This window comes from Elephas maximus, chromosome 24 (assembly GCF_024166365.1).
Source record: "Elephas maximus indicus isolate mEleMax1 chromosome 24, mEleMax1 primary haplotype, whole genome shotgun sequence".
NCBI classification, from domain to species: Eukaryota; Metazoa; Chordata; class Mammalia; order Proboscidea; family Elephantidae; genus Elephas; species Elephas maximus.
Genome location: NC_064842.1, coordinates 42832410 through 42855671, shown reverse-complemented (window position 1 = coordinate 42855671; position 23262 = coordinate 42832410). Strand labels below are relative to the sequence as shown.

General features: G+C 36.9%; 1 protein-coding gene across 4 annotated transcripts in view; it reads right to left on the bottom strand.

Moving 5' to 3' along the window:
• TOR1AIP1 (torsin 1A interacting protein 1) overlaps positions 1-23262 on the bottom strand; it is a 42719-nt gene that overhangs the window by 11212 nt on the left and 8245 nt on the right. For 2 of the 4 annotated variants that reach the window (XM_049868423.1, XM_049868421.1), the window contains exons 3-8: positions 22990-23049; positions 22040-22084; positions 14900-14941; positions 13980-14066; positions 4521-4577; positions 349-393 (exon numbers count right to left, since the gene is read on the bottom strand). In XM_049868423.1, the coding sequence (XP_049724380.1) occupies positions 349-393; positions 4521-4577; positions 13980-14066; positions 14900-14941; positions 22040-22084; positions 22990-23049 (336 nt within the window). The remainder of the gene's footprint in view (positions 1-348; positions 394-4520; positions 4578-13979; positions 14067-14899; positions 14942-22039; positions 22085-22989; positions 23050-23262) is intronic. The other 2 variants (XM_049868422.1, XM_049868424.1) reach the window with 1 other exon arrangement.

The following is a 23262-nucleotide window of genomic DNA, read 5'->3' as shown; positions in this document are numbered from 1 at the left end:
AAGGACCAAACCTGTGAGGATGAACTACTTCCTAGAGCAAAGCAGGCAGCATCTAAATACTGCCTGCAAGATAATATTATGTAGCAGTCCTTTGCTTTGGTCTATGAGAATGACTGAGTCCAAGAACACTTCATCAGGTTTCAATGTGATTTAAAAAGTTAACCATTTACTCTTTAAAATAAATTACTACCAGTAATTTACATCACAGCATATATGGTATCAGTGTGTGGTGGATTAAGAGGCTAAGAGGGTAATATGACTAAAAATCTTACTAGAACATTTTGTTGGCAGAATAAGGCAGGATTTGAATTGACTGCCTGAGAAAAGAGCAGGCAACCAACCACTTACTCAGCACTGAAGATTGCTTATCATGAGCTGTTGTGAAGTCTCGACCTGAAATAGACAACAGGGATGAAGCCACAGAATAACTGGAATTAAAAACAAAAAAGGTATAAACATTTTGCATGTTTATTCATAAGTACTCTAAACCAAAGAACTCAAACTTTTTCTTTTAAATTTTTATTGTGCTTTAAGTGACAGTTTACAAACCAAGTCAGTCTCTTATACAAAAACTTATATATACATCATGCTGTATACTCATAGGGTCGCTGAGTCGAAATTGACTCGAGGGCACTGGGTTTTGGTTTATATACTCCTAGTTGCTCTCCCTCTAATTAGACAGTACACTCCTTCCCCCCACTCTCTCTTCTTGTGTCCATTCGGCCAGTTTCTGACCCCCTCTGCCCTCTCATCTCTCCTCCAGACAGGAGCTGCCCACATAGTCTCATGTGTCTGCTTGATCCAAGAAACTCATTCTTCACCAGCATCACTTTCTATCCCATAGTCCAGTCCAATTCCTGTCTGAAGAGTTGGCTTTGGGAAGGCTTTGGGAATGGTTCCTGTATTGGGCTAACAGAAGATCTGGGGACCATGTCCTCCAGGGTCCTTCTAGTCTCAGTTAGACCATTAAGTCTCGTCTTTTTACAAGAATTTGAAGTCTGCATTCCACTGCTCTCCTGCTCCCTCAGGGGTTCTCTGTTGTGTTCCCCGTCAGGGGAGTCATTGGTTGTAGCTGGGCACCATCTAGTTCTTCTGGTCTCAGGCTAACGTAGTCTCTGGTTTACGTGGCCCTTTCTGTCTCTTGGGCTCATAATTATGTTGTGTCTTTGGTGTTCTTTATTTTCCTTTGCTCCAAGTGGGGTGAGACCAATTGATGCATCTTAGATGGCCGCTTGCTAGCATTTAAGACGCCAGACACCACTCTCCAAAGTGGGATGCCGAATGTTTTCTTAATAGATTTTATTAAACTGACTTAGATGTCCCCTGAAACCATGGTCCCCAAACCCCCGCCACTACTATACTGCCCTTCGAAGCATTCAGTTTATTCAGGAGACTTCTTTGCTTTGAACTCAAACCTTTTTATCTTTCACCAGTTCAAAACATACATATAATTTTTCCTTTTCCAAACTTCAAAATGTTCAGGAACTAGGTAATAAGAAGTCAGCTTTAGAATCAATACCATCAAAATAATAGCTAAACCTGAGACAGAAAGGGCCACATGAACTAGAGACTTAAAGCATCCTGAGACCAGATGAACGACATGGTGCCCGGCCACAACTGATGGCTGCCCTGACAGGGAACACAACAGAGAACCCCTGAGGGAGCAGGAGAACAGTGGGATGCAGACCTCAAATTCTCATAAAAGGACCAGACTTAATGGTCTGACTGAGACTAGAAGAATCCCGGTGGTCATGGTCCCCAAACCTTCTGTTGGCCCAGGACAGGAACCATTCCCGAAGACTACTCATCAGACATGGAAGGGACTGGACAATGGGCTGGAGAGAGATGCTGATGAAGAGTGAGCTACTTGTATCAGGTGGACACTTGAGGCTGTATTGGCATCTCCTGTCTGGAGGGGAGATGGGAGGATAGAGAGGGTTAGAAACTGGCAAAAGGATCATGAAAGGAGAGACTGGAAGAAGGGAGTGGGCTGACTCATTAGGGGGAGAGTAAATGGGAGTATGCAGTAAGGTGTATATAAGCTTACATGTGACAGACTGACTTGATTTGTAAACTTTCACTTAAAGCACAATAAAAATTAACAAAAAAAAAATAATAGCTAAAACGTATTCAATGTTCATCAGATGTCATATATAATTTTACTTAATTCTCATATCCTATGTGGTATGTGGAGTCCCTGAGTGGTGCAAATGGTTAATATGCTTGGCTTTTAACCAAAAATTTGGAAGTTGAAGACAACACAGAGGTACCTCGGAAGAAAGGTCTGGTGATCTACTTCCAAAAAATCAGCCACCGAAAATCCTGTGGAGCACAATTCTACTCTCACACACATGGGGTCAATGTGACGGCAAGTGGATTTTACTACGTAAGCAAATCCGTGACACGTGCAGTAGCTACAAAGTGAAAGGTACTATTTCAAGTTTTGGGGTGGTATTTAAGGACAGTTATAAAAAGATACAATGGCATAATTAGGAAAGGATGTTACAAAGTCAAACAATTATAACAAAGCAAATTTTCAAATCAGTTCTGAAGAAAGGAGTTACTTCTACCCATTGCTAATACTCTGAAATATACAAATAATGTAATATAAAATCATGTAAATTTATTTTAAACTTTTTTTCTGGATATGAATGCAATATAAGCTAGCTGTAAAAAAAAAATCCTAGAAATGTATAACTTAGAAATTCACAAATGTCTATTTGTCTACTATGTGCAAACATCGTGTGTCAGAACGTAGTGGTGAATAGCACAGATGTATATTCTTCCACATTCGCTCTCAGGCTCATTCTAACAAAGTTCTTTTCTAAAAAAGCAGACATATATATATTTTTTTATTTTGTCCTTAATTGGTTCTTCCGGGAGCTCCTGGTGGCATAGTGGTTAAGGGCTACAGCTGCTAACCAAGAGGTCAGCAGTTTGAATCCACCAGGTGCTCCTTGGCAACTCTATGGTAGTTCTACTCTTGTCCTATAGGGTTGCTATGAGTCGGAATCAACTCGATGGCAGTGGGTTCGGTTTTAGGATTTTGGTTTTAATTGCTTCTAAGAAGTAGTTTTTTTTCAAATGCCTCTGAGTTAGGGCTGCATGTTATAATCAGGGGTATGTCATAGTTTAACCAGAGGGTTATTCTCTCTCAGGGTTACATAAAATCAGTAACATCTTAGATTCACTGAATCTTGCTCACCTATTTATGAGTATACAAAGAACTAATTTGTTTTTCATTGTTGAATAGTATTTCATTGTATGGGCACAGCATTATTTATGTAGGAAGACACAATTAGGAGCTTCCAAAGATCAAAGATTTAAGGTAACAAAGGGCAAACAGATATAAAGGGATTCAAAGAGTAATTTTCCACAAATGATTTTTTGTGTTTTAGTAGCTTATTCATTTTGCTATATCTCAGGTTAAATTAACCCAGGATCCTACTAAAAACTAAAAAAATATATATATATATATATATATATATATATATATGTTATAAGGTGCCATCGAGTTGGTTCTGACTCATAAGTGACCCTATAAGACAGAGTAGAACTGCCTCACAGGGTTTTCAAGGAGCGGCTGGCTGGTGGATTCAAACTGCCAACCTTTTGGTTAGCACGCAAATGCTTAACCATTACGCCACCAGATCTCCATATATACATGTACACACACGTGCGTATATAATGCATTTCTATGAAAACAATGATTATAAAACAAAACGCCAAAGGCTTTTTCTCTAGAAATTGTCTCATGTTTTTAAAAAGATGAAGTAGAAGGAAAAAAAAAAATCCTTGAAGGTTTTACATGTAAAGATATTTTGGTTGATTAGTTAATACAAATTATGGGATTTTATCCAAAAACAGGAAAAGAACAAAAAGTATTTCTGCTTATAATACTATAATAATATTCATTGTAGAAAATCTGCAAAATACAAAAAAGTATGAAAGAAAAATGTCACCAAAGATTCTACCATCCTGAACCAACCACTGTTAGTATATTACTTCTCCATTTTTGTGTTGTTTTCTCAACATCTAATTTAAAAAATTTGCAGTTGCAGGCAAAAATGTAAGACTTTTATAGTGAATACTTGTATACCTGTCACCTAGCTTACCATTAACTTTTTACTATACTTGCTTTATCACTTACTTATCTTTCCAAACTTTTACAAAGTTGAGATCATACTGCATATACATTTTATATCCTTATTAGAATATGTCCATACAAATGGGCTAACTAACAGCGATCAACAAATTTTTATATTACAAGTGAGAACATTCTACAAATCACAGAAAATAGTGGTTTTTGTTTTGTTTTTAATTCAAATTCAGCTTAGGCACAAACGTGAATAACTCAAGAAGTTAATTCTAAGAGAGATATCCAACAAGACTTTAGAATTCACTATACCTCTTTTTCAAAACTTTCATTAAACTGGAAAAGAGGATCTTCAAAAATAAAAGCAGAATGTGACCATGCCCACAGACAGCCCTGTAAGAGTGTAAAACATGGCTTGACTTACTTTGCGATGACTGCCAAAATGATTCTGGATAACGACTAGCTGATCTGATGGTCTGATCTAAACAAGAAAAAAGAACTATAGTATACTCTAAAAACATTTAACTTTTTAAACATACATTTTACAAAACAACAATAAGTACTTAATCTAAAGAGCAAAAATATTCAGATAAACCCTAGGGAACTTAACACTCGGATGCATAATTTATTTAAAAAAAAAAAAAGATTCTAAAGAGTCATGCTGTACCTAAAAATTAATTATCTATCTTTTCCCTAACCACTTTTTAAAGAAAAAAATGGTAAGAAATGGAACACAGCATGAGATAAGGGAGATAACAAAATCTTTAAGTTGGAAAAAATTTTGGAAGTTTGCAATGATGGATCTTCTTGAAGTCTTAAAATTTTCTAGCCAGTGGGCAACACACTGTGTATTCTAGTCTACTCTTCTTAAAAACTTTTTTCCCCCACATAAAAAGCAGAATTTGTAACTAAATTTTTTTGTTTTAAAAGAGATCAGATTGCTCTTTTGGACATGGAATTTTGACACAGAGGTATGGTGGCTAAATATTTTTGATAGCGTACTCCTAGTTACTACAGAAATTTTGAGCATTAACCTGATAGATATTTCTAACATCAGATATACGCACTTTTGAAATAAAACATTAACTTACGTGTTGTGTATATTACAAAACACAAAAAGCAGACATTTTAGAAGGATGAAATAAAAAAAAAATAATAAAATTCTAATATTTTCTTCCTATATTCAAATAGATGTTCTCATCCCTCTTTGAAGATGACTGGCCCAAAGTGTCACCTAGGAAGGTCAGTATTATTTTCAACTCTTTGTTCTTTAGCAAGTATCTTCTTCTGCATGTGGGCATGTATGCTCCAATAAGGTCACAGAATCTATTCGCATTCTAAAGGAATCAGATACTGGGGTTTGTGCACTTCCAAACAGCTCTATGCTGGTGGCAATGGCAGTACACTATTAACTAAATAAATAGTTTAATTAGTCTCTAATTTTTAGAGCTTTACGCATACATGTATGAAAGCTAATAATAGCGTTTAATTTGAGTATTTACTATGTGCCAGGTACTTTCTAAATGCTTCACATCCCACTTACATATTAATTCTCACAACACGCAGATGAGGAAACTGAGAGACAGAGAAGTTAAATAATTGCTTAACAGCACACACCTAATAAGTGGAGGACTGAATCCCAGGGATTCTGGCTCCAGAGCCCATGTTCTTAACCACTATGCTAGAGTGTTACATAGCTCCTTTCAGGATTTCTGTATCAAGAAAGAATGGGGGAAAATGAGGGAATACTGAACACCGAATGCCCATAAACCAATTTATTGGCTTATTTTACTAATGGAACGATGAAATAAAACATAGAATTATAGAAATTCTCAAGAGGCAGGGAGGGGAAAATGAATTACTCCTCCACAGGGACTGAAATTAAAAGTTACTTATTACTTATGGAGTTTACAAATTCATTTAGCACCCTCTTAAGCCTTTAATTGGCATTTTTCTCTCTTCAGACAATTCTTGACTTGAATAAACTTAAAAGATAAATTCACATGAACAATCAGACATTATAGTACTCACCTGGTAAGAATCTGAACAGTCCAGAGATAAAAGTAATAATCTAAGTCTACTAAAATTTCCTAAAAGGGGGCGGGACCAAGATGGCGGATGAGGTAGACGCTACCTCAGATCCCTCTTGCAACAAAGACTCGGAAAAACAAGTGAATCGATCAAGTACATAACAATCTACGAACCCTGAACAACAAACACAGATTTAGAGACAGAAAACGAACAAATACGGGGAAGCAGCGATTGTTTTCGGAGCCTGGAGCCAGAGTCCCAGTCAGGTAACCTTTGGGGCCCGATTTAGGGCAGAGCCCAGGGGAGCTGACGGCGCAAACAAGGGGCCCAGCACTAGCCCCCTGAACTCACCCCGGGAGGGGCCCCAACCAGTTCGCGGAGGCGGCACAGCGACGCAACCGGTGGAAGAAATCCCTGGGAGACAGTGACTGGTCTTGGAGCTGGGAGAGCAGCGTCTCAGCCGGGGAATCCTGCCGCCGGGATTTTGACTGGGCGCTGGCACAGCACAAGCAAGGAGAGCTGCTCCACTCCCCTGAACTAAACCCGGGAGGGGGCCCAGCCGGTCCGCGGGGGCGGCGCAGCGACACGGCTGGCACAACAAGAACTCCCTGGGAGGCAGGGACTGATTTTGGAGCCGGGAGTAAAGCATCCCAGCAGGGGAACCTTGACGCTAGGATTTGGACTAGCGGGTGGCTTCAGAGGGCCAGACCCCCGGGGGCAATCTCCACACAGCCAGCACACATAGGCGACACGCCCTGCGTGAATCTCAGATATAATAGTCATTCCAAGCAAGACAAGCAACTCTGGCTATATTCTGAGGTGCTACTCTCCTATCTCTCTGATCCCTCCCCCACCCTCCCCAGACGGCTTCATTAACATTGGAATTGCCTGAGCCAGAAGGAGAACGGCTCCGGCTCCGCTGCGGCTTTGCTTCCCCCCCCTTTTTTTTCTTTTGGTCTTTTCCTAACCCACTCTTTCGGCCTGAGAGAAGGAAAAAAAAAAAACAAAAAACCCAGGGACTAAAAATCCACCCCTAATTGGACTAAAAACACAGAACCAGCTACAGCCAAGCATATATGATCCAAATCTCAGACTTTCACCCTTACAGGGAACAAGGTGGCAGTTATAATCCAAAGGCAATTCTGATAGGGATCTGACTGCATTTGTTTTTAGCGGATTTTCTGGAAAAACTAGTTTCCCAGTGATGGCTCGGAGACAGCAGTCCATATCAAACCACATAAAGAAGCAGACCATGACAGCTTCTACAACCCCCCAAACAAAAGAATCAAAATCTTTCCCAAATGAAGATACAATCCTGGAATTATCAGATACAGAATATAAAAAACTAATTTGCAGAATGCTTCAAGACATCACAAACGAAATAAGGCAAACTGCAGAAAAAGCCAAGGAACACACTGATAAAACTCTTGAAGAACTCAAAAAGATTATTCAAGAACATAGTGGAAAAATTAATAAGTTGCAAGAATCCATAGAGAGACAGCATTCAGAAATCCAAAAGATTAACAATAAAATTACAGAATTAGACAACGCAATAGGAAGTCAGAGGAGCAGACTCGAGCAATTAGAATGCAGACTGGGACATCTGGAGGACCAGGGAATTAACACCAACATAGCTGAAAAAAAATCAGATAAAAGAATTTAAAAAAATGAAGAAACCCTAAGAATCACGTGGGACTCTATCAAGAAGGATAACTTGCGTGTGATTGGAGTCCCAGAACAGGGAGGGAGGACAGAAAACACAGAGAAAATAGCTGAAGAACTCCTGACAGAAAACTTCCCTGACATCATGAAAGACGAAAGGATATCTATCCAAGATGCTCATCGAACCCCATTTAAGATTGATCCAAAAAGAAAAACACCAAGACATATTATCATCAAACTCGCCAAAACCAAAGATAAAGAGAAAATTTTAAAAGCAGCCAGGGAGAAAAGAAAGGTTTCCTTCAAGGGAGAATCAATAAGAATAAGTTCAGACTACTCAGCAGAAACCATGCAGGCAAGAAGGGAATGGGATGACATGTACAGAGCACTGAAGGAGAAAAACTGCCAGCCAAGGATCATATATCCAGCAAAACTCTCTCTGAAATATGAAGGCGAAATTAAGATATTTACAGATAAACACAAGCTTAGAGAATTTGCAAAAACCAAACCAAAGCTACAAGAAATGCTAAAGGAAATTGTTTGGTCAGAAAACCAATAATATCAGATACCAGCACAACACAAGGTCACAAAACAGAACATCCTGATATCAACTCAAATAGGGAAATCACAGAAACAAATTAAGATTAATTAAAAAAAAAAAAACAAAACTCATAACAGGGAATCACAGAAGTCAATATGTAAAAGATCACAATAATCAAAAAGAGGGACTAAATACAGGAGGCATAGAACTGCCATATGGAGAGTGATACAAGGCAATATAGAACAATACAAGTTAGGTTTTTACTTAGAAAAACAAGGGTTAATAATAAGGTAACCACAAAGAGGTATAACAACTCCATAACTCAAGATAAAAGCCAAGAAAAACGTAACGACTCAACAAACATAAAGTCAAACACTACGAAAATGAGGATCTCACAATTTACTAAGAAAAACGTCTCAACACAAAAAAGTACGTGGAAAAAAGAAATTGTCAACAACACACATAAAAAGGCATCAAAATGACAACACTAAACACTTATTTATCTATAATTACGTTGAATGTAAATGGATTAAATGCACCAATAAAGAGACAGAAAGTTTCGGACTGGATAAAGAAACACGATCCATCAATATGCTGCCTACAAGAGACACACCTTAGACTTTGAGACACAAACAAACTAAAACTCAAAGGATGGGAAAAAATATATCAAGCAAACAATGAGCAAAAAAGAAGAGGAGTAGCAATATTAATTTCTGACAAAATAGACTTTAGACTTAAATCCACCACAAAGGATAAAGAAGGACACTACATAATGATAAAAGGGAAAATTGACCAGGAAGACATAACCATATTAAATATTTATGCACCCAATGACAGGGCTGCAAGATACATAAATCAAATTTTAACATAATTGAAAAGTGAGATAAACACCTCCAGAATTATAGTAGGAGACTTCAACACACCACTTTCGGAGAAGGACAGGACATCCAGTAAGAAGCTCAATAGAGACACGGAAGACCTAATTACAACAATCAACCAACTTGACCTCATTGACTTATACAGAACTCTCCACCTAACTGCTGCAAAGTATACTTTTTTTTCTAGCGCACATGAAACATTCTCTAGAATAGACCACATATTAGGTCATAAAACAAGCCTTTGCAGAGTCCAAAACATCGAAATATTACAAAGCATCTTCTCAGACCACAAGGCAATAAAACTAGAAATCAATAACAGAAAAACTAGGGAAAAGAAATCAAATACTTGGAAAATGAACAATACCCTCCTGAAAAAAGACTGGGTTATAGAAGACATCAAGGAGGGAATAAGGAAATTCATAGAATGCAACGAGAATGAAAATACTTCCTATCAAAACCTCTGGGACACAGCAAAAGCAGTGCTCAGAGGCCAATTTATATCGATAAATGCACACATACAAAAAGAAGAAAGAGCCCAAATCAGAGAACTGTCCCTACAACTTGAACAAATAGAAAGTAAGCAACAAAAGAATCCATCAGGCACCAGAAGAAAATAATAAAAATTAGAGCTAAACTAAATGAATTAGAGAACAGAAAAACAACTGAAAGAATTAACAAAGCCAAAAGCTGGTTCTTTAAAAAAATTAACAAAATTGATAAACCATTGGCTAGACTGACTAAAGAAATACAGGAAAGGAAACAAATAACCCGAATAAGAAACGAGAAGGACCACATCACAACAGAACCAACTGAAATTAAAAGAATCATATCAGATTATTACGAAAAATTCTGCTCTAACAAATTTGCAAACCTAGAAGAAATGGATGAATTCCTGGAAAAACACCACCTACCTAAACTAACACATTCAGAAGTAGAACAACTAAATAGATCCATAACAAAAAAAGAGATTGAAATGGTAATCAAGAAACTCCCAACAAAAAAAAGCCCTGGCCTGGACGGCTTCACTGCAGAGTTCTACCAAACTTTCAGAGAAGAGTTAACCCTCCTACTACTGAAGGTATTTCAAAGCATAGAAAATGACGGAATACTACCCAACTCATTCTATGAAGCCACCATATCCCTGATACCAAAACCAGGTAAAGACATTACAAAAAAGGAAAATTACAGACCTATATTCCTCATGAACATAGATGCAAAAATCTTCAACAAAATTCTAGCCAATAGAATTCAACATCAAAAAATAATTCGCCCCGATCAAGTGGGATTTACACCACGTATGAAAGAAAAAAAAAAAATTTTTTTTTCTTTTTTTATGCAAGGCTGGTTTAATATCAGAAAAACCATTAATGTAATCCATCACATAAATAAAACAAAAGACAAAAACCACATGATCTTATCAATTGATGCAGAAAAGGCATTTGACAAAGTCCAACACCCATTTATGATAAAAACTCTCACCAAAATAGGAATTGAAGGAAAATTCCTCAACATAATAAAGGGCATCTATGCAAAGCCAACAGCCAATATCACTCTAAATGGAGAGAACCTGAAAGCATTTCCCTTGAGAACGGGAAACAGACAAGGATGCCCTTTATCACCGCTCTTATTCAACATCGTGCTAGAAGTCCTAGCCAGGGCAATTAGGCTAGACAAAGAAATAAAAGGCATCCGGATTGGCAAGGAAGAAGTAAAAGTATCTCTATTTGCAGATGACATGATCTTATACACAGAAAACCCTAAGGAATCCTCCAGAAAACTACTGAAACTAATAGAAGAGTTTGGCAGAGTCTCAGGTTATAAAATAAACATACAAAAATCACTTGGATTCCTCTACATCAACAAAAAGAACATCGAAGAGGAAATAACCAAATCAATACCATTCACAGTAGCCCCCAAGAAGATAAAATACTTAGGAATAAATCTTACCAAGGATGTAAAAGACCTATACAAAGAAAACTACAAAGCTCTACTACAAGAAATTCAAAAGGATAAGAAGTGGAAAAACATACCCTGCTCATGGATAGGAAGACTTAACATAGTAAAAATGTCTATTCTACCAAAAGCCATCTATACATATAACGCACTTCCAATCCAAATTCCAATGTCATTTTTTAAGGTGATACAGAAACAAATCACCAATTTCATATGGAAGGGAAAGAAGCCTCGGATAAGCAAAGCATTACTGAAAAAGAAGAAGAAAGTGGGAGGCCTCACTCTACCTGATTTCAGAACCTATTATACAGCTACAGTAGTCAAAACAGCCTGGTACTGGTACAACAACAGGCACATAGACCAATGGAACACAATTGAGAACCCAGATGTAAATCCATCCACGTATGAGCAGCTGATATTTGACAAAGGACCAGTGTCAGTCAATTGGGGAAAAGATAGTCTTTTTAACAAATGGTGCTGGCATAACTGGATATCCACTTGCAAAGAAATGAAACAGGACCCATACCTCACACCATGCACAAAAACTAACTCCAAGTGGATCAAAGACCTAAACATAAAGACTAAAACGATAAAGATCATGGAAAAAAAAATAGGGACAACCCTAGGAGCCCTAATACAAGGCATAAACAGAATACAAAACATTACCAAAAATGACGAAGAGAAACCCTAAAAATCAACACCTATGCTCATTTAAAGACTTCACCAAAAGAGTAAAAAGACCACCTACAGACTGGGAAAGAATTTTCAGCTATGACATCTCTGACCAGCGCCTGATCTCTAAAATCTACATGATTCTGTCAAAACTCAACCACAAAAAGACAAACAACCCAATCAAGAAGTGGGCAAAGGATATGAACACACACTTCACTAAAGAAGATATTCAGGCAGCTAACAGATACATGAGAAAATGCTCTCGATCATTAGCCATTAGAGAAATGCAAATTAAAACTACGATGAGATTCCATCTCACACCAACAAGGCTGGCATTAATCCAAAAAACACAAAATAATAAATGTTGGAGAGGCTGCGGAGAGATTGGAACTCTTATACACTGCTGGTGGGAATGCAAAATGGTACAACCACTTTGGAAATCTATCTGGCGTTATTTTAAACAGTTAGAAATAGAACTACCAGACAACCCAGAAATCCCACTCCTCGGAATATACCCTAGAGAAACAAGAGCCTTCACACAAACAGATATATGCACACCCATGTTTATTGCAGCTCTGTTTACAATAGCAAAAAGCTGGAAGCAACCAAGGTGTCCATCAACGGATGAATGGGTAAATAAATTGTGGTATATTCACACAATGGAATACTACGCATCGATAAAGAACAGTGACGAATCTGTGAAACATTTCATAACATGGAGGAACCTGGAGGGCATTATGCTGAGCGAAATTAGTCAGAGGCAAAAGGACAAATATTCTATAAGACCACTATTATAAGATCTTGAGAAATAGTAAAAACTGAGAAGAACACATACTTTTGTGGTTACGAGAGGGTTTCTTATTGATTAATTAGTAGATAAGAACTGCTTTAGGTGAAGGGAAGGACAACACTCAATACATGGAAGGTCAGCTCAATTGGACTGGACCAAAAGCAAAGAAGTTTCCGGGATAAAATGAATGCTTCAAAGGTCAGCGGAGCAAGGGCAGGGGTTTGGGGACCATGGTTTAAGGGGACTTCTATGTCAATTGGCAAAATAATTCTATTATGAAAACATTCTGCATCCCACTTTGAAATGGGGCGTCTGGGGTCTTAAATGCTAACAAGCGGCCATCTAAGATGCATCAATTGGTCTCAACCCACCTGGAGCAAAGGAGAATGAAGAACACCAAGGTCACACGACAACTAAGAGCCCAAGAGACAGAAAGGGCCATGTGAACCAGAGACCTACATCATCCTGAGACCAGAAGAACTAGTTGGTGCCCGGCCACAATAGATGACTGCCCTGACAGGGAGCACAACAGAGAACCCCTGAGGGAGCAGGAGATCAGCGGGATGCAGACCCCAAATTCTCATAAAAAGACCAAACTTAATGGTCTGACTGAGACTAGAGGAATCCCGGCGGCCATGCTCCCCAGACCTTCTGTTGGCACAGGACAGGAACCATCCCCGAAGACAACTCATCAGACATGAAAGGGACTGGACAGTGGGTGAGAGAGAGATGCTGATGAAGAGTGAGCTAATTATATCAGGTGGACACTTGAGATTGTGTTGGCATCTCCTGTCTGGAGGGGGGATGGAAGGATAGAGAGAGAGGGAAGCTGGCAACATTGTCACGAAAGGAGAGACCGGAAGGGCTGACTCATTAGGGGGAGAGCAAGTGGGAGTACGGAGTAAGATGTATGTAAACTTATATGTGACAGACTGACTTGATTTGTAAACGTTCACTTGAAGCTCAATAAAAGTTAATTAAAAAAAAAAAAAAAAAACTTCCTAAAAGCTAACCTACATCCTTGATAGTGTAGTGAGTCCCAATGGCAATGGGATCAGTTTCTCATAAAACTCAAAAGCAAACTGAAAAATAACTCTTCTTTTGAGCCCTAAAACATCTTGTTTTCTATAACACCAAAGCAGACTTAAAAGTGATTTATTTGTTCTGATATTATATGACACATTACATTAGTAATCAGATATACAAGTACAATCAGTAATTTAATAACTTCTTAAAAATATTAAAAGTAGACTTTTTAAAAAGTATTTTTTAAAAAAGCAAATTCTCAGAATACTTTTGTATTTTAACTAAAAAGATAGTTCCTAAGGTAAGAGTCATATCTTAAAGCAATGTTACCTCCAGAATCAACAGAATCCCCGGATCTGACTTTACCAACAGTAACATCACTCTCAGAACTGTCTGAATCGTCTTCCTCAGTTTCTCCTTATTAAAAAAAAAAAAAAAAAGTGAAGAATATATTACTATAGTCTTTATTATAATGCTAAAAAACAACAAATCCAAGTAATTAAAGTAATTCAACATTAAAATGAAGACCATTTGATAATCGGATATGGAATTGCTGTTTACCATGCTTACTATTTTGAATCAAGGTTTTAAATGAGCTAAAAGTGAGCTCATTTATTTTGTGTTCTTTGAGGCACATGACTTCATCCTGAACAAATAGTCAAGAATAAGATCTAAAACACTACACTCAGAAACTTTAATGTAGAGTCACAGATGAACAAATAAGTATCAAATAGTGGGAAATTTCTGCCTTATGGGAGGAAACAGTAACTCTAGCTAGTGTGTAATTAAAATCAGCAAATCAGTTCATGCATGTACTTGTGTGTGTGTGTGTGTGTACACCCCCTATACACACAAAAAATTCCATTATTTAGGTGAATAATCTCAAATTACAAAGGACTTAAAAATGGACTAAATTTTACTCCTGTGCTAGTCAACAGATTGGCTATGAAAATTTACAAAAGTAATTATTTTAATAATGAGATCAAAGGCACAAACATGAGAAACTGAAAATACTATCTTTGTTTAAAATTATTAACTCAAATAGACAAAAGATGCTTAAAATGTACATGAAAGCCATCATCACTCATTCTATCCTATTTTCTTACCTGCCCATTTAGTAGTCCATATAAGCATATCTTTTTTCTAAGGAAAAAGATACTATTTTCTGCTCTGATCTAAGTATCTATCAAAATTGCTTCTAATATAATAAGAAAAATATTTAGGATTTAATCGCATGATGAAGAAAATACCTTCTTCAGAGAAACTGCCCTTCTGTTGGACACTGGTGGCTTCTAGAAGAGAGAAGCATAAACGTTTATAACATCAAAAGCTAAAGGTTAGGAATCAACAATCTAATTTGGGAAAGTGAACGTAAAGGCGTATTAAATAAAATTCTTATATATTAAGTCATAAACAATTATTTACACTTGGGCTATTTCAGAAATAAGTCTAATATGAACTAGAATTAGAAATAAAGTTATCTATTTTCCTTCAGCCACAGGCCTGTTTGTACTCTCAAATGTAACCGGTGTGTAGAGAAAAAATTAAAAACTGTAGTCCCTATAGGCTTACTCTATTCTCATCCTCCTAGTCACCGGACTCCCTATACTCCCTTGAGAGCCCAAACACACCAGCAGAACTGACGAACCAGTTCTTTCAGTGCGTTCATGTATCCAAAAAAGTGAGCAAAGGAAAAGAAAGCCTCTTTCTAGTTCCAGTAGGTCCCTACGTATCACTGTTTATTATAGCAACAGACAATCTGAACAAAGATAAATGAGCAAAACAAACTTTTTCATGAATTTTTTCCTTTTTTTTTTTATTGTGGTTAATAGGTTGAAGATTATTTTGATTCCGTACTATCAAAATCTAGTGCAGAATATTGTTAGAACCACTCACATGAGAACAGGTTGAGCTCTCGACCTTTTCTTCATTTATTCAAAAAATTATTGAAGCATTCACCAACATAACTTCCACATTTACAACTCAATGACATTGATTATATTTTTCATGTTGTGCCACCATTATGGATACCTTCATCCAGAACATTCTACCACCATTAACTCAATGACTTCCAAACAAAAGCTCCCTCTTTCCCCCTTCCTCCCATCCCCGGTAACCATTAATAATCTTTGGTTTCTATATATTTATTTCATATAAATGAGATCATACTGTATTTGTCCTTTTGTGACTTATTCTGCTCAGCATAATGTTTTCCAGATTCGTCCACACTGTGGCATGCATCAGAACTTCACTTCTCTTTTTTAAAAAAAAAATTTTTTTAGCTGCATAATATTCCATTGTATGTACATTTTGCTTATCCCATTTATTTGTTGATGGACATTTTGGTTGTTTCCACCTCTGACAATTGTGAAAAATGCTTCAATGAACACTAGTGTACAGGTTTCTGTTTCTGTTCTTGCCTTCGCTAGGACTGGGATTGCTGAGTCATACGGTAATTCTATGTTAAACTTTTTGAGAAACTGTTTTCCACAGTGGTCGCACCATTTTACATTCCCACCCACACTGGATGAGACTTCCAGTTTCTCCACAACCTCACTAACACTATTTTCAATTTTTTCATTTGTTTGTTTGTTTAATACTGCTATTCTAATGGGGGTTAGGTGATATATCATTGTGATTTTGACTTGCATCTTCCTAATGGCTAATGAAGGAGCCCTGCTGGCACAGTGGTTAAGTGCTTGGCTGCTAACCAAAAGGTCAGCAGTTCAAATATACCCGTCACTCCTTGGAAACACTATGGGGTAGTTCCACTCTGTCCTACAGGGTTGCTAAGAGTTGGAAGTGACTTGATAGCAATGGGTTTGGTTTTCGGTTTAGTTTTACTTCATTCATTTATAAAACTATTCACATAACATGCAAACAGAAGATGCTTAAGAGTCAATTATCATGTTTCAGTTATTATCTTAATAAGTCCTTACTATTTCCATACTGCTATTTGGTTTTCAAAAAAATCTTCATGTCTGTTATCTGATTACCATAATAGGATAGGAAACACTTCCACAGGTGAGGCCCACAGACATTAAGTGACTTGTCTAAGGGTCGATTCCCATAAGAAAACACTTTCACAGGTGAGGCTCATAGATGTTAAGTGACTTGTCTAAGGCTGTCAGGACTAACAAGCAATAAAAAAAGGCCTTAGACACAAGTTCTTCTGTTTCCCATCTACCACACTCCTACCACTGCATCAGTCTTGTTCATGACAGTACGTAGTCTAAGAATTCCATGATTTTTTAAATAAATAAATGAATGATGAAGAAAAGACTGAGAGCTCAACTTGTCCTAATATGAGAGGTTCTAACACCTCCTAAGTCTAAGTCATGAAATACAGTAGCTTTACTAAGGTTACATTTATATTAGGGCATTATACTTTATAGGGTTTACTCTTTAAAAATTATTTGGAAAAGTAAAACTTCTTAAGGCTAAATTGATTTTAGCATCCGTATTAATTGTTACAAAGGTGTGCTGAGATTTACATTCATGCATTGAGCTTATTAGAAAAAAATGAATAGTACAGTAAACTTTTTCATTTTTATACAATTTCTTTTGAAAACTTATCTTACACTTTTGAGACTCCAGGTCAATTTTCCTAAAGCCAACTCACCTAATAATCAATCTCCCATATACCAGGCTGCCTAAAATTCAGTCTCCTTTTTTGTTGTCTAAACCAAGGACATGCTGGAGGAGGAGTACTTAAGAATTATTTTTTAACCAGCCTATATAAGGAGCTCCTAATTTATTTCTAATATGTTATTACCATTTTTAAAGTATTTTAAAAGTCACAGATTTTATCTATATTTGAACACTTTTTTTAATCTAATATCTAAAGGTCTTTTCTTCAGAAGTCTATGTTCCTAACAGTAAATATTTATCAACAGTACTCAAGGAAGGCATGCCCAGTAACTTGTTATACAACACTGTCTTGATTCCACCACTAAACAAAAACTCAAAACAATCACAGTATTATTTTGTATTTCATAATCCAATAGTATCTAATGAATTGTTGTTGTTGTTAGGTGCCGTCAAGTCAGTTCCGACTCATAGTGACCCTATGCACAACAGAACAAAACACTGCCTGGTCCTGCGCCATCCTCACAATTGTTGCTATGCTTGGACCCATTGTTGCAGCCACTGTGTCAACTCATCTCATTGAACGTCTTCCTCTTTTTCGTTGACCCTCTATACTTTGGAAACCCTGGTGGCGTAGTGGTTAAGTGCCACAGCTGCTAACCAAAGGGTCGACAGTTCGAATCCGCCAGGCGCTCCTTGGAAACTCTACGGGGCAGTTCTACTCTGTCCTATAGGGTCGCTATGAGTTGGAATCGACTTGACGGCACTGGGTTTGGTTTTTTTGGTTTTCTCTATACTTTACCAAGCATGATGTCCTTCTCCAGGGACTGATCCCTGGACTGATATGTCTAATGAATTAGACGTCTAAAACACTAAATCTTATAGATTTGACAAATAATCATCACTGAGTCAGGTTATCTATCTTGGCAATATGTACATTTTAAACATAGTTTTCATTCTGGTAAGTAAAGACAAGAAACCAAATCTGCTCTGATTTATAATGTCATTTTAAAAATTATTTAACATAAGCTGCCTCAGATAAAGAGTCACAGCTAAGGTGAGAGTGCTGTCTCTAATGTAAGAGTTTAATTTCCCATATTACATGGACCCTAAAAGTAATAATGGTAAAAAAAAAAAAAAAAAATTTTTTTGTTTGTTTTAAAGGTAATAATGGAGTCCTGGTGGCAGAGTGGTTAAGAGCTCAGGCTGCTAACCAAAAGGTCAGCAGTTCGAACCTACCAGCCGCTCCATGGAAACCCTATGGGGCAGTTCTACTCTGTCTCATCCAGTCGCCATGAGTCAGAATCCACTTGATGGCAACAGGTTTGTTTTTCATTTTTTAAAAAAGGTAAGAATGGAGTCCTGGTGGCGCAGTGGTTAAGAGCTTGGCTGCTAAACAAAAGGTCAGCAGTTCAAATCCACCAGCCACTCCTTGAAAACCCCGCGTGACAATTCTACTCTGTCCTATAGGGTTGCTATGAGTCAGAATTCAGTTGACAGCATTGCATTTGGTTTTGGTTTTTGGAAAGGTAAGAATAACGCTTATTATAATACAAACTATAGTCTCCTTCCCCACTTTGCCTGCTATTCCTCCTTTAAAATTCAATTCAAATGTCATCTCCCTTCACAAAATCTCCCCTGCCTCTTCTGCAGAGTAAGGCACAAGCTTCCATATATCAATATCTTAAGTTATTATAATGATTTTTTAAAATTCATTTTTCTTTTCTATTTGATCAGGTACTCCTAAAAGGTACAGAAAGAAAAATCTCTTGGCTCTATATAGCCCTAGTATTTAGGGTAGGCACTGACATATACTGTTGTTGTGTACCATTGAGTCAACTCTGACCCATAAACTCATTGCCACTGAGTTGATTCTGATTCATAGTGATCCTATATGACAGAATAGAACTGTCCCATAGAGTTTCCTAGGCTGTAATCTTTATGAAAGCAGGTCTTTTCTCCCGCAGAGCAGCTGGTGGGTTCGAATTGCTGATCTTTTGGTTAGGAGCCAAGCACTTAACCACTGCGCCACCAGGGCACCTTCACTGACACATAGAAGGTGGTTAAAAACAAATGTTTGTCCAAAAAATGAGATTTTATGATCACAGAATATAAACTTTTAAATTAAGATTTTTGCTAATATTTCTCACACTATGATAGAGTTACTCAGTAATTTAAGAAAAATACTCTGAAATTATAGCTCAGTCATTACATTTCATGGAAGGTTTTAAACATTCCATTTGTCTTTATCTTTTTAACCCAAGCTGCAAAGAATCTACAGATAAATATGTAAGTACAATCTGAAGACAAATCAACAACGACTACGCAAGTTTTAATTTCATTCCTCCCTTTGTTATTCAGCTTTTTAAAAATTTCTTGGCTGCTACATGTAGGTCAAACATTAAAAAATAAAAAGTATTACTCTTCCTTATGCTCATGCTAAGGCTCTGAGAAATTAAAAAACTATTTGGAGCAAAAATATCCTTAATAAGAAAAAATTATTTTCAGAAATTATAAAAGCTGTGGCTTTAACAAATACATAGACAAATGGTAATAAATTGGCTGTTGAAGTGTTACTTTTCCAACTCCTTCAACTGATTAAGAAAAGGTACTTTCAGAAGTTCTAGGTTTTTGTTTATTATAAGAATAGATCACTTATAACCATTAGTGGAGATCAACCACTAACTGTATCACTACTTTCTGTTGCTTGGCCACAGTTTCAAAGGGAAAGACAAAGTTCCATGCACATCTCAGGCTGTTAGACTCATAAAATTCCACAGATATGCTGAAAGCCCAGGTGCCAAAGCATACACATTTCCACTATACACTTTTCCCATTCCTAGAGACTTTCGTGATGCACTAGGTGTGAGGAGTGAAGGGTGCTCAAGAAAGTATAACTTTGCTTTCTTCATGTTTTGTCTGGGGACAAAAATATGAAGATATAAATGAGACTATCATGTTTCTCAAACAGAAGACTGGATAGAATAAGGAGTCATTAAGTGTGAGATTTCATTTTCTTTTTTTTTAATTTTCTCCTCTCTTTTTATGCTGTCAGTATGACCTAGTATGGAGTGTTGTAATAAATATGTGTTCGGGCAAGTATGTAACTCTTTGAATTTACTCTTAGAACTATCGAATGAAAAAAACTTTATAGACTGTTTAGAGGATTTGATGTTTTTATTCCTACAACTGGTAGATCAGAGACTGGCAAACTTTTTTCGTAATGGGCCAAATAGTAAGCATTTCATGCTTTGCGGATCACATAAGTTCTCTGTTGCATATATACATTTTTTTACAACCCTTAAAACCTGCATAAAAACAGGTTGTGGGCCAGGTTTTACTAGGAGGCTGTAGCTGGCCAACCTCTGGTGTAGCTTTAAGAATGTTACCTTCATGACTGTTCAATGCCTATCATGCTTTTGAGAAAAGTAAGTGTGGGGCAGCAGGCAGGAGAGGGTTAAGAATACCTTAGGGATATAACCACTATTCAAGCTCCATGCATGGCCATTTCATATATTCAAGATGCACTAACATCACTGTAAAAGAAATTCCCTGAATTTCATAGAAAACTTTTTTAAATGGGAGGCACTTATAAAAAACAGCTTTTGTTATAAAATACACACAAAAAATGATTTCTAAGTCTAGCACACAAAGCAATTGTTTGATTATTTCAGTTCTAAGTTTTCTTCTAATTAAAAGTCTATGACTTAAAAATTTTTTAAAGTTTTTAAATAGAGCACTTTAGACACTCTGGTAGATAAGAGCGCATGACAAGCTGCACACAGCAAAGTTCATTTTCAGCACTCAAACACTCTAAATGCTGAGGTCTCCAAAGAAGCTGGCCTGAGTTTGAGCGAAAGAGAATTTCATTGAGGAAGTTGCAACTCTTTATACAGGAAAATGGTACTTCCCTCTTTTTGACTCATTCCAAATTTAGAAAAGAAAAGAAACTTAACAGCTAAGTCCCAACCACAATCAATGTAGATTCACTTAAAGCCACAGATCTTGGTAGCTCATGTCCTACACCAATGCAGATACTGAAAAGTATTTAACCCATGTCAACAAACATGGCAATGGACACAGAACACACTATGAAAAAAATCTCAAATTCACTTTGTAAGTAAAGAAAAAAAAACTCTAATTGGTAAGTTACTATTTTCTTTCTCTCAACGGTGTGAATTTCGCAAAGGCTAATAAAAACTTAAATGCATTTGTTATCACGTCATTATATGAATTTTAATGGGGCCCTGGTGGCACAGTGGTTAAGAGCTCACCTGCTAACCAAAAGGTCAGCAGTTAGAATCCACCAGCCACTCCTTGGAAACCCTAAGCAGCAGTTCTACTAGGTCCTATAGGGTTGCTATGAGTCAGAATCGACTCGACAACAGGTTTTGTGGTGGTGGTACAGTAGTTACGTGCTCAGCTGCTAACCAAAAGACTGGCAGTTCAAACTCACCAGCCACTCCGCGGGAGAAAGATGTGGCCATCTGCTTCTGTAAAGATTACAGCCTTGGAAACCCCATGGGGCAGTTCTTCTCTGTTTTATAGGGTAGCTATGAGTCAGAATTGACTTCACAACAATTTTTTTCTAAAATATGAATTTAAACAATAACATAACCTAAGACATAATTTCAGACATAAAACAAAGATTATAAAGAAAAGTCATGGCTATAGGGACAGTGTCCCATATGCCAAGATAATGAACAACGTAATATTCTCGTTAGTGACCAAATGTGCATATTCTTGTATTCTGATAATCAGAACACTCAAAGAGAACCTATAAGAATTATAGATAAACCAACCTAATTCACTCATTTTAGAATTTCCATTTGTACTGTATGATGAATCTGCAAGAGAGACAGCAAGAGAATTAGAGCTGAAAAGGAAATGCAACATATGGTTCTTTACCACAGGGTATTCATCAGAACCTTAACAGATCTTTATCATTAGTACACTTTTTTTTAAAAAAAGACTAGTCAACTATTAAAAAAAAAAAAAAAAACACAATTCTTAAAGGGAGTGATTTCGGAGTAGCAGAGACTTAATGTAAAATAAATAAAATTCCTTTTTAGTTCCCAGGATAAACATCCTTAGGGGCCAATTAAATACTGAAAATGAAGTGGACATAGGCAGTGTGTGGTAACTTGCTAGTTTTCTTTGATAGTCATGAAAATCAATTTAAGGGCAATACTTTCCAAGGTTTTAGTCAAAAAGAAACGTAACTGAGGCTCAGAAATTTTATAGCCCTGAGCTTGAATCCTCATTCTTGAATTTTTTATTAGCACTGAAAAGAATGCAAAGTCCCTGACCTTAGTTTAAAATCATCACGCTAACGAAAAGAACCGTAGCAACATGTCAGAAACAGCCTCTTAAAAAGAATGAGGAAGCCCTTTATGATATGGGAAGATATTTCAACACATGCTAAGTAAAAATAAAAAAAAAAAAGAAGGTGCAGAAAAGTATTCATCATGCTGAAATTGGTGTTAAAACTGAGAAGAAAAGATAATTTACACATGAATCTCCTTGTATTTCCATAAAATATCTCTAGAAAAATACCTAAGAACTGGATAACACTGGTTACCTCTCATGAGGAGACTGGGTAGCTAAGGAACAGATGTGGCTAGGAGACTTTTCATTGCTTATCTATAGTAACTTTTGAATTTTGAATGATATGAATACATGTACTATTCTTATTTAAAAACAAAATTATATTTATAAAATAGTTAAGCCAACAAACAAAACAATCTCTTACCAGTTCTTGAGTTTCTTAGAGGGGGTCTACACAGGCTGAGTACACGGTCTTCACTCACCACTAATATAGGAAGAAAAAGCATTTAAAATAATATGAAACAGCAAAAGTACTAAGTTTATTATACAATCATCCCTTCATTTATCCAACAAAGGTTTACTGAGCTTTTTATTATGCTAGCTGTGGGAATACAATAATGAATGACACACACGTTTCCTGCCATATAATACGTTCTGGTAGGAGAAATTCACAATTTTTCTCCACATACCATTTCGT